Source organism: Pangasianodon hypophthalmus, chromosome 3, assembly GCF_027358585.1.
Source record: "Pangasianodon hypophthalmus isolate fPanHyp1 chromosome 3, fPanHyp1.pri, whole genome shotgun sequence".
Taxonomy (NCBI): Eukaryota; Metazoa; Chordata; class Actinopteri; order Siluriformes; family Pangasiidae; genus Pangasianodon; species Pangasianodon hypophthalmus.
Genome location: NC_069712.1, coordinates 12490878 through 12508327, shown reverse-complemented (window position 1 = coordinate 12508327; position 17450 = coordinate 12490878). Strand labels below are relative to the sequence as shown.

Here is a 17450-nt window from a genome sequence, read left to right as displayed (position 1 = left end):
TTGAGAGTTCTGGTAAGGGAGGCTGTTCCTACATCAACCCAACCTCTAGCTCCAGTGCTTACAGCTGGGTTTTGTTTCCTTTGTCTGTGATAAAGACATCTCTCTTTTTTTTTTTTTTCCCCCAAGTTGACTGGTGATTCTCCTCTTTGCTGTGGGGGATGTGAATCCTCCTGGTAAACTCTCTCAACCTGGTCCAAGATGTACTGTGTGAAGCATCAGTCACTGGCCCAATGCGCAGCTCAAATGTACAGGAGTCTGCTGGAGTTTCATCTGCCCACACTCATCAAAACATTCACTGTAGATTTGCGTTTGATCCCCCTCAGTTTTCCCACTTCTTCATGCTTGGTCGTGATTCAAAATGTCTCCCGTTTTCATGTGCATGTGTCCCAGGCGATATTTAATCTCAAACCTTAAACGCATTACCAAATGTTGAACTTTGTAGTAACCTTTACTGCTTGCAGTTTTGTGGACTCGCTCCATTTTGTAGTAAATAATTTTTAAACAGTTTATAAGGGAAGTGTTAGGAACTCAAATCCAACACATCAGTGGGAACATCATCACAGGTCTGGGCTTATATGCCCAGTTTTGTAGATAGAAGCTCTACATTCCTACTGGGATCAACATCAATTTAAATGCAGTTGTGATTAAGAACGCAAGCATGGGTAGTCTGTTTTCTTTATCATGCATTGCAGTTTTATTTGTTTTCAAAGTCTTGAATTAAAATACCCCACCACTTAACTATCACAAATGAACCAAACTAATTTGATTCAGATTATTTACTCAAGTAATAGCAAAGCTGTTCTGAATGCCTCGCATTTTTCACACTGAGGCAAATCAATCTCACGCTGCGAAAAGATCGATACACAGAGTGTAACTGAATTCCGAAATGAACCGATATCGTACGCCTCAGAACTCCAGCAGCACCTTACACTCTCAGCCTTATTCTGCACCATACACTTGACTAATTGGTGTGTCGCTTTGAAGCGGGTTCCAGTTTAGCCTCTGGATATTGCTGGACATGTTTGTGACTTTTCTCAGGAGTTCTTGGATGGCACATGTACCAGGTTTTCCACACAGCCACCTCAGCTCAGACACACTTAAGCGCACTTCTCTCATTGATAAAAACTTGATTCTGCCTCCATGCCCTTATATGGTATGGTTTCCCTGCTCGCTCTCTTGGCCGGGGCCCCTCACATTCCTTATAGGCTGCAGCTGTCTTTTGAGTCCACTGTTTTCTTTACTCTTTTTTTTTTTTTTTTTAATATGTATAGCTAAAAGAGGGGGATGTATATTTAAAATGAGTCTCTCTGCAGTGGTAGTGTTAATATAGTGCAGCTTTAATTTTTAAAGCAGAGGCAGCGTCTATAGTTGTGGCCATGATGATGTGATCCAAGGCCTCTTGTGTATACAGAGTCCCACCGTGAGTATGTTCTGCTTGGAGATGGTGGTGTCTGGTGTTTTTTACTCTTAGCTTGTGACTGAGCAGTTAGCAGTGGGTGTAAGGCCTGCTTTCCAGGCTGCTATGTAGAGTCATGAAGCCGCTCAGAAATCAGTAAGAAGTTTCTGAAATCATTATATGAAACTTGGATGTCCTGTTTATGAAGTGAGCACCTTCATGGTGCTTGAGAGATCAAGGTCAAAGGCAAAAGAATTTCTCAGGGCCAGAAGATGCTTGGTGCTAGAAAGCTTTCTGGAGGTTCCCTGTCCTGTGGAACTTGGCCCCACATTAATCAGGGCACACTGTAAGATTTCTGACACTCAAATATGCCAATATGATTATTTTATTTATTTATTTTTTTAAAGATGGGCATGGAACTGAACAGATCATCTTGTAGTTTGATACCTTTCTTAAGTCCATCTTCAGGCCAGATACACATGCTGTTTGGAGATGCCACAATCTTACCACAAAACTTATTTTATTGTGCAGCTGAGACTCAGCTCAGCTCGTGTAGTCAGTTCAGAGACGCATTCTAGCATCAGGTTTGCAAATATTGCTCTGTGGCATGTGAGATGCTCTGTTTCCAATCATTCCTGATTTAAAGCCTTCTTGGTGCTCTGACTGGAGCGCTAGCCAGCAGTGATCTGTTTAAGAGCCTCAGAACCAACAGCTTTCCATGTCATCTCACACCTCAGTGGATCACCTGACATTAACAATCATAAACCTGCCAGCTAGACTCAACATCAAGCATCTGTCCTCTGTAAGCAAAGCCTTTCAAATTCCAGCTCAGTTCTTATTTTGCATCCAATTTTCAGTGCTTATTTTTCAGTCCATATTTTACGTCTAAACTGCAGTATTGACATTTTGATTTAGTACTTCTCCCTCGTTCTAACTGTAAACTCTCGAGTCTGGCTCTCTGAAGGACTGAAGCTGTAATTATGTCCTGGAGCAGTTTGTATTTACTCCAGTTCTCATTAGAGTAAAGTTTCATCCTTCTCGATCACTGCAATTACTAAACATGGCTCTGACCCAGACAGCCTTTACTCTGTCCTTGTCCATCTGCTTCAGCCTGCACCATGCCGCTGGCCATTACTAGGCCACAATTCATCAGAAATGGTGGATATTTCATTCCAAGATGTTGTTCCAAGTTGTATCATTCCTAACATTGCCAGGCTTGACCTTGGACCAGAAATGTAACTGTAAATGTTCTGTGTAAATAGGCGGTTGGTTCACCAAGCAGTCTGCACTTTTATGTTTAAGTTTGGAAAAAGAAAAATCAAAGGTGGGTGGTGGACTTCTGCTCATTATTGATGCTGAACAGCTACAGCAAGAACAATCCTCATAATTGGTGTCAGCAATGCACATTGTGATTTATTATTTTTTTTTTTTTTCTCTCCCTTTGGTGTGAGTGGGTCAAAATAGTAAATGAGCTCAGTTTTTAGAAGTGCTGGCCTTAACTAGAAACTTATATCAACAGTTTTAAACTCTAAATGATAACCAGGCATCTTCTAACTGCATTCTCAGTAACACTTCACACACTCGAAGGACTTATTCAAGTATAAGTATCTCTGTGGTAAGCGTTTCCTCTAAAAAGTGCAGACTAATATTTGCTCAGTTTGGCTCACTCGACAGTGCTGTTTACTGATCGTTTAATGGATGAACTTGACACGTTTTCCTGTCACTCTAATACATCTTCTCACCATCTTCAGCTCATTCATCCAGACTGTGTGTTAGAATGGTTAGTTTTTAATTTGTCCTCTGTAGTTTGTCATGTCTCACCTTTTTTTTTTTTTTTTTTTTTCCCTCCCCCCCATAATGGTGAGAGGGAGTGAATGAGTGTGAGGTGTGCTAAGAAAAGACAGAGCTGGTTGTCGTGTAGTCACACTGCCCAAACTGCAATGAGCAGACCCAGGGACAGCCAGAGAGAAAGGGTGAGAAATGGAGGAGGAGAAAGAGAGTGCAAATGGCAAGCAAGTGTCGCTTAGATAACAGGAAGTCAGTTTAATGTTGTATGCAGCCTTATCACGGCGCCGGGCATTAAAAAGTGTCTGGTGAAAGACTGAAAGACCTAGAGAGCTGTGTGGAGGGAGAGTGGATCAAACAGACACAGCAAGTTGGTGAGTGACATTTACAGCAACAGGGTTGACGGTGTGGAGCAGTGTGTTAATGTGCCACTCAGAGGAGGAGTCACTCGGGCCTTATGTTGCACCGAGCACAGCACAGGTCGCCACTGATTGGCTGCACCTCTGCTACTTGGGCTGCCTTGCCTTTTTTAGCAGTCCCAAATGGAGCTGTGAATTCCGGATCCTTGGCAGGGTGACAGGCAGGAGATGGGAGCCAGCGAGTGGGAGCTGTGGAGGAGGAGGAGGAGGGGGTGGAGGAGGAGGAGGAGGGGAGAGAGAGAGAAGCTGCTAGTGCAGCTCTGTCTCTGCTGCACATCCAGTGCACTCATTTTCATAAAGAACAGTTTGTTCACACTTCCAAATTTACATCTTCGATGAATCCAGTCAAATTTACGTTCTTCTAAGCAGACCTGACTTATAGGCCTGCTATTAGGGTTGATCTGCGGGGGCAATATTATAAAATCTGAGTGGTGGTGTTAATGATGTTTGCTCTGTGCCATGACTGCTGTAATTAGTTGTCACATAGAAGAATCATTGCGATGGCTTGTATATTGAGCTGTGTATTGAACTCAAAGCAACGCAGCACAGAGCTTATGTTATTCTGTGCCCATGTGATGTAAGACTCACTCACATCTACAGCCACATCTATGAACCTAATGCGTCTCACAGGAGCTATAGGCACACTTTGAAGGCACACTTCTTCTCTGGTCATTAGCTTACTGTTCCTGAAATGAATGCAGCCAGTGACTTAATACAAATCACCTTGATCTCAGAGTGTTCTTGATTCTTGTTTTTTTTTTTTTTTTGATGAATCAACTCTACTTTGGTCATTAGTGGAAGTGGTCTAGATTCACAGAGGCTGTGTTAAACACGTTGTTTCTGTTTCCTAAGAGATCGTCTCAGTGCGGAGGAAGAGCTGTGGGCGTTTTTGTTACATGGACAAAAACCGCATAAAGATGCTATCTATTAGTCTCTATTGCCCTCTGCCCTCTCTCTCTTTCTATCCCTCCCTCTCTAACATTTTTTTAAAGGCTGGGAAACAGGAACAGGGTTTGGGGGAAGGGATACAGTTGTTACATCTTGGAAATTGATAATAAGAAATACTTATCTTCAAATGAGATATTTATGGGTGATGTGTAGGAACATATTATGGAAATGTTATGGGAAGAACCTCTATCTACTGCATATGTGGCATATAACCAACTATCACAGACAGTCATTTATTTATTTATTTTTCGATATTTCACTGTACTGAGACAGGTGCACTTAAACACACTCAAAACACATTAAGGGCGGTTGAACTCCTTTAAGAAACATTTCTAATACAGGACTAGATAAAGTGAATTCAAAACTACAACCACTGCATTGTACCAATAAAACTCTTAGGATGAGAGGGACATGAGAGAATGCCTTAACGCTTTCCTAACACTAGAGCAATAGACTGGAAACATAATTCAAATTACTTGCACTTTCCCTAAGGATCTGTAGAATCGTCAGGTTGTTTTGGTGAAGATATCCATAAATTCTTCTCTCTGGAAAAAGAAGTCTCATCTGTGAAAGAGCGAATAAATACAGATCTAAAGTATAACTTAGAAATATATACAGTACCTTTTGACTAAAGTGTTAAGGAAAGTAAATGGAGATAAGGTGGAAAAGCACTGGGGTGTTTATCTTATCACAGCTTGACCTTCTCCATCCCCCAGAATGCATCTGTCCTCAGGACCATGACATCCACACTGCTGTTCCTGACCATTTGCTGCTGTGTGTCTGTGTGGTGATTTTGTCGTTACCTATGTTCTTGGCATGTGTCTGATGCCTGTGTGTTGCTGACAGCTTGTTTCTTGGATATTTATGTGCCATTAATGGCTGCTAGACATGATGTGTGTGTTGGGGACATTTCCATCTCAATAGAAGCCAATGTGTGTAGTTTCTCATGGTGTATGAAGGGTTAAAAGCTCTCGATGAGTGCTCATGTTTCCTGGCAGTTGTCGGGACCCTCAGCTGTTCACGCACTCACCCTTTCTCCCTGTTTCTTTCTGACCCTCGTTTACTATTTCCCTCCCTCCCTCACTATGCCACTGTGTCTGCCCATCACAGCCTGACCTGTAAGATCATATGACCAGCCGCCCTGTCGGCTCCTCGCGTGCCACACACTCCAATCACTCACTCATATTCACGCGCTTCACACATGCACCCAGACGCATGTATACAGACACGTGTATGTCCATAGTGTATTGCTCATGTGTCCTTAGTTTCTCTGAACTCCTCTGTTTTAGTCTTTTTTTATACATTGCTCATTGCAAATGGCTAAGAAGATAGCATTTTCATAACTCATGATGTAAAGCAAAGAAGCCTATGGAAAAAGTTCTGGAGTTCTGAATTTAAAAAAAAATAAATAAATAAACAGAATTATCTAAATAATACACTAATAATGAAAAGAAAACAAAACAATTATTTGTTTAGTAATGTCTTTAAATTCTTTAGCTAGCTCACTGGGCAAATAAAAGCTAAATCTAACTTATATAAGCTAAAAAGTGGTAGCTAATGTGATCAAGTATGATGAGCTAATTAGCTCAAGTGCATTAGTACAGACAAAGGGGTTACAAACAAGTGTACGAATTCTCATAGAACAAATATATGAATTCTCTTATCTTGTAGCCATATTTCTTATATTCTGCTTTTTTTTTTTTTTCTTCAAATTTTTTTTTAAACCTATTCCCAGAGTTCCCATCCATGAGCTTGCTCTTTTCCATCACACAACAGCTAGCATGTGTTTCATCCAAGACCCACAAAGCCAGCCATCATTTTGCTTCTCATGCTGTCACAGAGCAGCTGAACACACTTTGAGGAAAGCATAACTGCCCTCTTCCACATACACGAGCTCACAGATGTTCCCAGTTGGCTAATGGCGCATGGGGAAAACAGAATATGTCCCTCTCAGAAAACATGGCTTACCCAGCCACGTGTGGCTGTTTCATCGTTAGGATCTTAACTCAAGATCTCCCAACGACAGGGCTGGCGCTTGTTTCACTTTTTCTTATGTAGTATATTTGTATTTGCAACTGCTACAAAAAGTCACAAAGACATTTGGCATTTTGAACTGTAGTATTCTTTCCTCACGTCACAAGACTGGCTCAAATAATGATTCCTACAAAACTTGCAGAAAATGTACTGGAGTGTACCACCCACTCCATTATGTTGCATTATGTAAAGCTTGAACTCTAGAAGTCCATTACATAAACACTGATGTCTAGACATTTACTCTATCATCTGCTACAACACTGTAATCTCTATAATAGCGTAATTGTACGTGGTCATAATTGGTAATTTGTTCATAATTTGTAGTCAGTTCCTGTCCAGTAATTTAGACTTTCTTTTTTTTCTTTTTTTTTCTTTTTTTTTTTTTTTTTTTTTTTTTTTTTTTTTTTTTACTAAACGTTTTGGCTGTGTCTCTTTTTATAAATGTTGGTTGTTTAGTTTGAATGAGACACCTAGCAAAAGATTAGTCATACATGTTGTCATTGATGACTGATACCTTTTTATGAACAGTTAACACTGAATATATTGATTAGTGGCAAAGGCCTCATACTAACTGCATACTACTGTTGGATGTGTCCAAGCCCGGTGGTGTTTGAACAACATCTGAACTTTGGACCTCCTGGCCGCACTCCCCATTGCTTAGCGTTCTTTTTTTTTTTTGTTCTTGTTTTATTTATTTACTGATTGATGAAATCGTTAAGCAGGTCTCTACAGTTAACTCATCCCATCCATGCCGACTGATGTGTTGCTCTTGCTGGATGTATCCTGAGTTTTGAATACTGCATATAATGCAAAACATGTTCTAGCCATTATGAAATGGTTGCAGATATTGTCAAGATTAATGAATAAATCATTGCCGCTTGCTTACTTTGGTTGGTTTCCTGGAAACCAATCGTGAGCGTGCCGTTATTACCCGCTCGGTCACGTTTAAACTGCACCCCTGTGAGAGGAGCTCTGAGAGTCTCAGTAATGTCGTGACGTTCCTCTTTGTAAGACGAGCAGCTTTGCCAGAAGTAGATCACAATTACAAATGTTTTTAGTATACACAGATTCTGAGAAACTTGGCAATCAGTGTATTAGGGATTTGAGTCAAAGGGCCAACAAAGACACTACACTGTATGAAGTGTAATTATTATTTTTGAAAAACTGTGTTTTATTTTTAAATTGAACAGTGCATAAAATCATCATGTATTAGTAATACAAACTTCAGTCCAAACTAAGTAAAACTAGGCTAGTCAGTAGGGCCATCAGCCACCATCTGTCCCTCTAGTGGAGCTGTTGGATAGCAGGTTATAGCAAGGTCAGTCCTGGAGTTGCCTGAGCCAATTAAGTTTTAGATTTCAGATTTCCAGAAAGATGAATCTACATATGGGAGAGACAGAAAGAGACTCAATTACTGCTATTCATAAAGAACAGAACTGTCACGAAACATCTGATAAGCCAAGCTGAAATATTGTGAAATGTTTATTTGCATGTTGCTTTAAATTAAGTCAGTGAAAGATAATGTTCAAGACAAGTTAAAATTACATTAGAATGAATGATTAATATTATAATGTTTAATATTGTAATCAAAATATCAGTTGAGGTCATGTAACTTTGTATGGTTGTTCTTGTATGTGTTGCATTTATGGTTGTGTTTTCATTATTGTGTATTTCATTTCACTGAAATCAGCCTTTGTAGAAGACAATTACCGGAAATTCTGGAGATCTGGGGCCATTTTAAGATTAAATAGTGTACAAGATCCTGGTAAAAAAAAAAAAAAAATAATAATTCAAATGACTAAATTTTATTATTGAGTCTTGAGGGTGTAGAAATTCTAATATTAATGTAGTAATTCTGTCAGATCTGTTTGTTTGGATTTAGTGGCCATCATGGATAATGCATCATCATACAGCGGCCTTGGAAAGAAGTCCAGAGCTGATGGTATTTGGCTTATGGATTATTTACTAGAATACACCTTACTCTTCTTACTAAAAATGTATACCTGGAGGCAAGGCACGAGCCTACACTGTGTACTTTATGCATTTTTTTGCACTTTACGGTGATTATAAAGGTAAACGATGGAATGAAATGAGTAAAGTAAGCAAAAGGAGGAAGCTAGCGATACACACACACACGGAAATATCTACTTCTGCGATGCACGAGATGCATCATGATATAGAGGTTTGTTAACAAACTGCTGACAGTAGTGTTTCAGTTTTAAAAACTGAGTTGTTCATTTTATTTAATGTCTACAAATACATTCCTTCATGCTGAAAAAGGATTTTAACATTCAAAACAAGTAACAAGGTTTTAACATTTAATATTAAGCAAAGGGCTGATTTTAGTCACAGTTTATAACTGTTATTAAAAGATGCAATACTTGCAGAATCTCGGACATGTGTATTGTGATGTACTTTACCACAATATAAAAATGAACTCGTCGTATTGCTTAGCCCTACTGATGTCTGTTACACAGGCTACACATCATGACAAGTAGTTCACATGTAAAACAGGAAACATGGTCATTCGTGAAAATCACAAGTCACAGGTTGTCCATTTCATCTATTCAGTGATTTACTTTACTCAGACACACTGGTACATGCAGCATATACACACTAGAAACAACTCTGCTTTAAAAAGAGAAAAGGCACCTGAGGACACATCAGATTAAAACTGAAGCATGAGCACTTGTTTTCATTCCACCGGTCTACTCTTCACTGTGTGTTCCTAATCGAGTTTCTAGTCTATACGTGACTATCTTCACTACCTCTGGCACTTTGCTTTACTTGATTGAGAGACCCATGCTGCATTGTTTACTGTTTAAATGGATATGTTGATAATATAGGTAGGACTATTGAAACTAGAAATGCCATGTGATATAGCTTCAAACCTTACATTTAAAATAAGTTGACAAGCTTGAGGGGAAAAGTTGTCTTTTTTTTTTTTTTTCTTTTTCTTTTTCTTTTTTTCTTTTTTTCCCCTTTTTTTTTCCCTCCCCAGGTTCTAAATTTAAGATGGGTGTCTGGGAAAGTAGCTAAGCCAGAAATATTGTATCATCTTTCCAAATTTGTATGTGAAGAGTATGTGCCTATTTAAGTTTTGTTTGGTTTTATGTATTTATTTTTAATATTTTATCCTGGTTACAAGTGGTAGTGAAGTAATTTGGAGCAGGTCAACAGTGAACTTTTTTTTTTTTTTTTTTTTTTTTTTTTTTTTTGCTCACACTGATTACAAAGCTTTTTTATTGAGCCATCAGCTCAGAAGTGCTGAACATCAGCAGCTGTTTTTATTGTCAGTGGTATAATTTGATTTGGCTGTGCAGAGATGGCAGCATACCGAGTCTTGTGGAGGCGAATCTGTATCTTTCTGGCTAAGAGAGGAAGAGATTGAAGATTGAATTCTGCGTGCACCTGCATACGTTGCCTTCCTTCCTCTGCCTCTTTTTTTTATTTTTTTTTATTAGTATTATTTTTTTTTTGCTGTGTCTGTTCACGGTGGGATTGGCTGCATCTTTTACTGCAACAAGTGAGTGTGGAAGTCCTCGTCTGGCCCCTGAAGGCAACTTGGGGTGCGAAAGAGAGAAAGTTTTAGTGCGTGTGTGTTCTGCAGAACAAAGACGTGGGAAGGTAGTGTGTTCTCGTGTCGCTCTCTCCCACCTCCTCAGATGGTTGCAGAAGTGTTACTTCAAATGACCTTTCATTACAAATAATAGAAGGGAGTGTAGGGTTAATTATTTTGCCCAAATTTTAAACTCGTATAGCGAGTTAGACATTTTGCTCTGAGCACATTTAGTTTAAAAGTGGTTTGTATGGAAAGGCTGCCAGTGATTAATGTTGCCATGGTAACCGGCAACAATATAAGCCTGGCACTTTTAGTACAGTACATTTTAAATGCTTGGACATAACTGATCGAATGTTTTCCAAATGACTTTTAATCATGAACTGATTGAAAGATTATTACCGACGCAAGCAAATACTCATGGTGCACCACAGTGGGTTATAGTGAAGTTTCACAGGGAGTTGCATTTCTATCACAGGTTAGCCTACTTCCAGTTTCAGTGTGGTGCTGTTTCATGTGACCAAATGTGAGGCTGTGATGGGACGAATGTAAAAAAAAAAAAAAAAAAAAAAAAAAAGACAATGATCTCAGCATAGATATAGGCAACCTAGGTACCGCTTTAGCCATAACTACTTTCATGTGTCAGTGTCTCTGCCACGTTATCAGGGGCGAGACTCGGTACTAAGCCAATGCAAGTCTGTGGAGAGATGCAGCTCTACTCTGTAACTTGCTTTATGTTCAACTGATATTTACAAAATGTGCTTTTTACAGGTGTCATAAATTTCTGCTTGTGGCAGGCGATGTAAATGTACCTACAGTGCTGATAATTTAATGAAATGAGTCTAGCTGTTGGACATTTGAGCAGAGCACTGAGATGTAGTATATGCAAATATACGTTTGGACAGAAATGATCATAATGCCAGACCTCCCTTCTTGAGCAAGCATTTTACTTCTACTGATAGTTTTATAAAACCCTTTGGGGTATCTGTTATTGATATGGAAGGATGTGTACAAACTTTGCTCTCTGTGTACAGAATTGCACCTTTTAATTGCAAAGGTTCAGAAATAATGCTATTATGAGCATGAGAGTGAATAGGTGTAGGGTTAATTATTGACCAGGATTGAAGACTCTAGACAGGACAGAATTTATTTATTTATTTTCCCCTAGAAATTTTTAAAAAACATTTAATAAGCTTAATACTGAAAAGGCCATTACAGTTAAATGAGTGAATGCAAATAAATTATTTCACATAGCACAGTGCAGCCAGTAAGTGATTATTGGTATTGTCTATATTTATAATTCATCTTGACTAACTGCTTTATTCTGACTGGGTCACAGTGGATCCTGAGCCTGTCACAGTAACACTGGGTACAAGGCGAGACAGTTTACCCGTGATGGGACGCCACACACATTCACACGCACAGGGGCAATTTTAGAGTCGCCACTCTGCCTACCTGCATGTTTTTGTGAGATTGGAGGAAACGGAGGACCCAGAGGAAACCCACATGCAAAACTCTGCACAGACAATAACCTGAGCTCTGAACTGGAGACCTTGGAACTGTGAGGCAACAATGCTCTCATAGGTGCTTAGAGAGAGCTACCAAGTTTTTATTTATTTCATTGCTGCTTCGTTACCTAAGAAAAAAAAGGCCTTCATGCTGCTATCATCACTTGTCATAGCCTCTTCTCAGCTGAAGTGAAAAGAGCCCCCTCCTTGTTTTATTTGTTGAGTAACATTAATACCTGATCTACAGTGACTGTTTTTTTTTTTTTTTTTTTTTTTTTTAATTTATTTCTCTGTAGCTGTTTTGCATGTTATCTCCACATCTACTCCACGCTCAGTCTCTGCTATAATTTTAGCTGATGCACAGTCAGCACATTCACACCCTCCACATTTCACCCACCTTTGCTTGAAGCTAGCTTAGTGAAATCATGATGCACATCACCTACATGACTGTGTAATTTGGCAGTACTCAACCGCGAATCCAGCTACAAATCCAATCACAAAACTAATCTTGCCAAATCTTACATTTCTTATTGAGAACATTAGCTAAGAACTGAAGAGGAATTAAATGGTAAACACCAAAACATTAAACTCACCTTCCAGCCTGCATTAAACTACTATAGCATGAAGTCCCTCATCTAATGAAAACACACAAGTTCTCATGTTAAAATATGATTCCTTGTTTTCTTGCTTGGTCATGTCAATGATCTTTACATTACGTTTATTGGTGTGTGTGTGTGTGTGTGTGTGTGTGTGTGTGTGTGTGTGTGTGTGTGTGTGTGTGTGTGTGTGTACTCGGTTATTTGGAAGTCAGTTCTTGTTTGTTGCACAGGAAGCTTTTTTTTTTTTTTTTTTTTTCCCTCTAATCTCGCAATCTCTGGTGGTTTACCTGTCAGTGCAAAATACTCCTATTTCACTGGATGCTGCTTTGTGACTTGCAAAAACAGTTCAGTAAATTTAGGCAAAACCATTCACAATTTCTGTGTACTTGCTAAAAGTGCTAATGTTGATTATCGTTCCTCCCCTCCAGGACACTCTGAAGCCAGCCTTCACTGTGGCCAGCCTGCCAGGTAGCACCAGTGCCCAGGCTACAGTGCCCACCACCTCCACAACCATGCAGGTGAGCAGCGGCCCCTCCTTCCCCATCACCAACTACCTGGCGCCCGTGTCTGGCAGCAGCAGCAGCGCCAGTGGGAGCACCATAGCCAACACTAACGGGACTGTTCTGAAGAGCGCAGCCGCCACTGGAGGGGTCATGCAGCTCCCTGGAGGATTCACTTTCATGTCAGGTAGGCAAAAAAAAAAAAAAAAAAAACTCCAATGTCTCAGATTAGTTCTCATACTGGCATGGCTGTTGACCAAAGTGTGGAGTAGATTTAAATGACCTTCATCTCTGGGACAAAGCTGCAGTAAAGATATCACATTATTCTTTATGCGGCTACCTCAAGCAGTTTTGCGTAACAAAGCAGTGCTTCTGGAGGGAAGAAACTCCGCTGTAGTGCCTTTGATTGCCATTGTGAAACAGGAATAATTAGCATGGCTACACAATGGGCATAGCACAGAGCTCTGGCAAGCACTGCCTGTAATTAGTTATGAATATTCAATGAAGATTGTCTGGGTTGTGCTGGGTTTCATGGGCTCTTAGTCTGGATGAGCCTGTGAAAGCAGATGTGAGGCGTCATTAAAGCACTAGAGAGACAACAGAGCAGATCTCACTCTCATCTCACATTTGTTGAAAAGAAAGACCATCCTCAATATGTTCAAGTGGCCCTCATCCTGATTGAATGTTTTATGCTGAATGAGTGCCATATGGAGCATATACTGTATATGTGTAGTTTCTAGATATTTATAGCAGTGTGGTCAGAAGCAGGAGGTTGCAGCATGATTTTCTTCCTGTAATGGCAGGCCTCAGTATGCTGCTTCCTGTTTCTCGCACTCTTCCACCTGTTTTACACTCAGCACCCTGCCAGGTGGTCTAACACACACATCCACCCACCCACACACGCACACAATCGAACAGTTCTGAGGCATTGAATTACCCCCAACAAAACAGCTGTAGCTCAACCTGGCTTTGGATATCATTCAAATCCCCCTAACAAGCTCCTACCCCATTACCTCTTCCATTCTCTTCCTCCTTCTTCTGAAGTTTGCCTAGGTGCCATGTGCATGATGCAATGAGCAAAGCCTCCACACGACTTCTGTTTGCTTCGCAACTGCATCATATTGTTTGTGGAAGCCAGCTGAACATCATCTCTGCATGATATGTTGATGTCTTTACTGTCTTGAGTCTCCTAATGGGAGCACTGAAACACTTGGGTATTGTAAGAGACAGTAGCATGGATCTTGTATACATAGATATAAGTCTGAGTGGTTTTATGTGCACACTTCTGATTTCAGGAAGTAACCAAATTGCTAAAGTGGTCAAAGCTACACTAACAAAGGATTAAAGTTTGTTGTCAGATTTCAAGGATTTCTCAGTCATCATATGAACAACATGCCCAGTCATGTTATTCAGCTCGGGTATACATCTGATGTATTTTGTTTTGTTTTGTATTTTTTCTTGCAAATGTGGGTAGGCATACCTGGACAGACAGGAGGATCAAAATTGAGAGAATGGTATTATATACAGTTTGGAAGCATAAAACCACCCAAAAAAGGAACTGGGAGCCGAACGTTTGCAGCCAATAACCTTGCCACTTTAAACCAACTGAATATACAGTCGATTATATATGTTATAACTCCTTGACTTGACTCATTACAAACTGATCTAAAAAGTAGTGATGCTTTTGCTGGCTCTTGGGAGATTGAACAAATTCAACAAATACCATCACTACTTGTACCCCGGTTTCCACATTATAAAATTACTGAACATGTTAAATCAGATTTCAGCAATAATTCTTTTATCAAATTTGTACATGTAAACATACTCGGCCGTAGGGAATTATAATGTATGGCTTGCTTTCACTCATTTTAATTTCTCTCCAATACACGCACCCACAGCAGGCACTCCTTTCCCTCCTGGGACTCCGGCCATCCCGTTGGGGCAGCTGCAGCAGCACTCTCTGGCTCTACAGGGGCAACAGGGTCAGACCCTCACTACTGCCACTGCTACAGCTACACAGACCCCACAGGCCCAGCAAGCTGTGTTTCGCCTCCCCGCTGCAGTCTCTCTTACAGGTTACTGTAAAACACACACACATCTCTTTAGGCTGATGATAATAGGACAAGCTTGTATTTATAGTATGATTGGTTAATAATGCTGTCTGTTTTCTTCACATAATTTGAATCCTGTTAGCTAATGCATGATCGTGTCGGTTTCAGACTAAATCTAGAACTCCTAAGGGTTCTTTGGGTGTTGCTTTATGAGAATGCTTAAAGGTGCTATGTAGAATCCTACAACAGTGTTTGAAGTAGGAGCATAGAAGAAACTAGAAAGAACTCTCCCAAGAACCCTTTGCAATTTTTGAATAGGTTACAATTAGATGGTCTAAACCAGTTTTCAGAGAACCACTGTAAACTTTGACTGTGTGTTTTTAGGAGGAACGGTGGCCCAGCAGCTCCAGGCCATCCAGGTGCAACCCAGCACTCAGTCCAGCTCCATCAACACTGACAGCAGCCCTGAGATCTCCCAAACCAGCACTTCCTCCACAGGTACACGCAACACACACATGTATCTGCTTTACAGCTTAATCATGACAGCGCTATAGGCACTTCAGCTGTTTCCATTCACTGGACTACACATTTGTAAGTGAACTCAGTGTTTTTGTGTCTGGTATGGGGTCAAACAGTGACAAGAAAATCGGAAAAATGACCTGCAAGAATACTTCTACATTTCACACACAAGCTTGCATGTTTTTTCCCTTTTGATATCTTTTGAACACTTTTCTGGCCACAAGCTTCAGGATCTTCAGGATGTTGCAGTCTGTTTGGCTCTCCATGCATCTGTGTGTACACACTCCGTGCGCTTGTTTACAGTGAGAAGGCAAAATTTTGAACAATGAGCTTTTCAGAGCAAGATACAGTAACTGGATTGTCTCAGGTTATTCCAGAATTTGTCTAAAGCAATTAGTAGTGAGGAAATTAAATAATCTTAAATAATGTTTGCCTGTGGGCAAACTGGAAATCCTCTGGGGTTCAGGTTCTTCTGCCATGTCAGTCACATGGCCTCTTCTGTGAAAGTCTGTGTTTCTTGGCCACATTTACTGACTAAACATACCAGATTCACTAGCAAGATTAATCCAAGTTTAGCTAATTGGCTAAAGGTAGATATTGGCTTTGAATGACTGGTAGCTCATATGGTTTAGCTGGATATAAAATACATTATAATACATAATTGTTTTTTTAAAGATTTGCTTTAACATTTACATATATTAACTTCTAACATAAATATATTTCACCAGAACAATGTGGAAATGTTTTTATTTTGGCTAATACAAAAACTTTGGCTTGACGCTTGCCTGTAAAGATCACATCAGATAAGGAGCCAGTTTAACAAACACAGTGGTGAAACGGACATAAGCCTAATCAGTTTAGTTTGTAACAGGGCTGCACGATATTGAAGAAAAATGCGATAGCTTGTAAAATAATCCGATAATGCCATAAGTGTGTGTATATAAATAAACTGAAAATGACGTAACCAACATGTGTTTCATGTTCTTTTGAGGAAAAGAAAGCATTCTCTGCTATCTGCGATGCCCTAAAACTTTTCGTAATTTTAGAAGTATTAAAATAATTATCACAAGCTCTTGAGATGTGATATTTACATTTGCAATATTTTGATATATTGTGCAGCCCTAGTTTGTAATCGGATACCGACTATCACAATAATAATATTAATAACAAGAAATTTATTCGCCAGAACACGCATGTAAGCATAAACAGAGATCAGTCGAATGAAGAGACGCCGATGAGGCTCGTGTTTAAATGCTGCGAGTGGCCTCAGGCAGTGAGACAGGCTGATTTGTGTGATGTTAATCAAAGTGACTCATTTTCCAATTCTTTAAATCTTTGTGGTAATGTTTTCTGAGTAGATTAGGTGTAGAGGTGGGCGAATGTTTCAGTGGAATAAAATCTTTAAATGAGATTTTTTTTTTCTTTTTTCCTTTTTCACTTTTGGAGGGTAAGCACATTTTAAAATGCTGTAACATTGTGGTTGAGATGTGAAAAAAAAGAAAACACATTTCAGCTCAAGTACGTATGTAGTTTTCCAAGCTATATATAATATTTATAGAACGAAATGCACAATGTCCAAATTTGACCATGTAAGGGGTTTTCCCAAGCCCGCCCACACACACAAGTAATTTAGTGTCTAGCACAGCCAAGTTTTGTTAAATTAGCTGAATAAATGTGAGTATGCAGCTCTCCATATAAATTAATTATGGGCAGAACTGTTGCTAAAAATAGTAAAGCTATTAGTATAATTACTTTTAGCAGCAAATTGGTAGTGCTGGTAAATCAAGCAGCTTGTATTACGTGTGTTTGACCAACTTCTTTTGATTATTATTTGTGATAAGGATGCTACTTCAATGTCCCTGTTCAGACCTGGTATTATCATACGTCACAGGTGATCGGATCCGAAGTGGACAGGGTGAACGCAGTTAAATGTGTCTAGTGATCCAATCACTCAGACCACTTGTAGAGACCCATATAGCCACATTACATGTGAAGGCTGGGTTCAGACTTCATCTCAGGTGATCGGTGTGGTTTCATGCTTTTCTCATGTCATTTAGTGTAGTGTAAGTAGCTTCTTTTAAAAATAGTATTAACAAAGCTAAGGTTCTACATTATAGAGTTCCTTCCTGCTT

The 17450-nt window shown here is 39.7% G+C and overlaps 1 protein-coding gene across 2 annotated transcripts in view; it reads left to right on the top strand.

Annotated features, from left to right (window-relative positions):
- Nucleotides 1-17450, top strand: part of srfb (serum response factor b) — a 32276-nt gene that overhangs the window by 9853 nt on the left and 4973 nt on the right. For both annotated transcript variants that reach the window (XM_026942027.3, XM_026942017.3), the window contains exons 3-5: nt 12677-12935; nt 14647-14823; nt 15184-15297. In XM_026942027.3, the coding sequence (XP_026797828.1) occupies nt 12677-12935; nt 14647-14823; nt 15184-15297 (550 nt within the window). The remainder of the gene's footprint in view (nt 1-12676; nt 12936-14646; nt 14824-15183; nt 15298-17450) is intronic.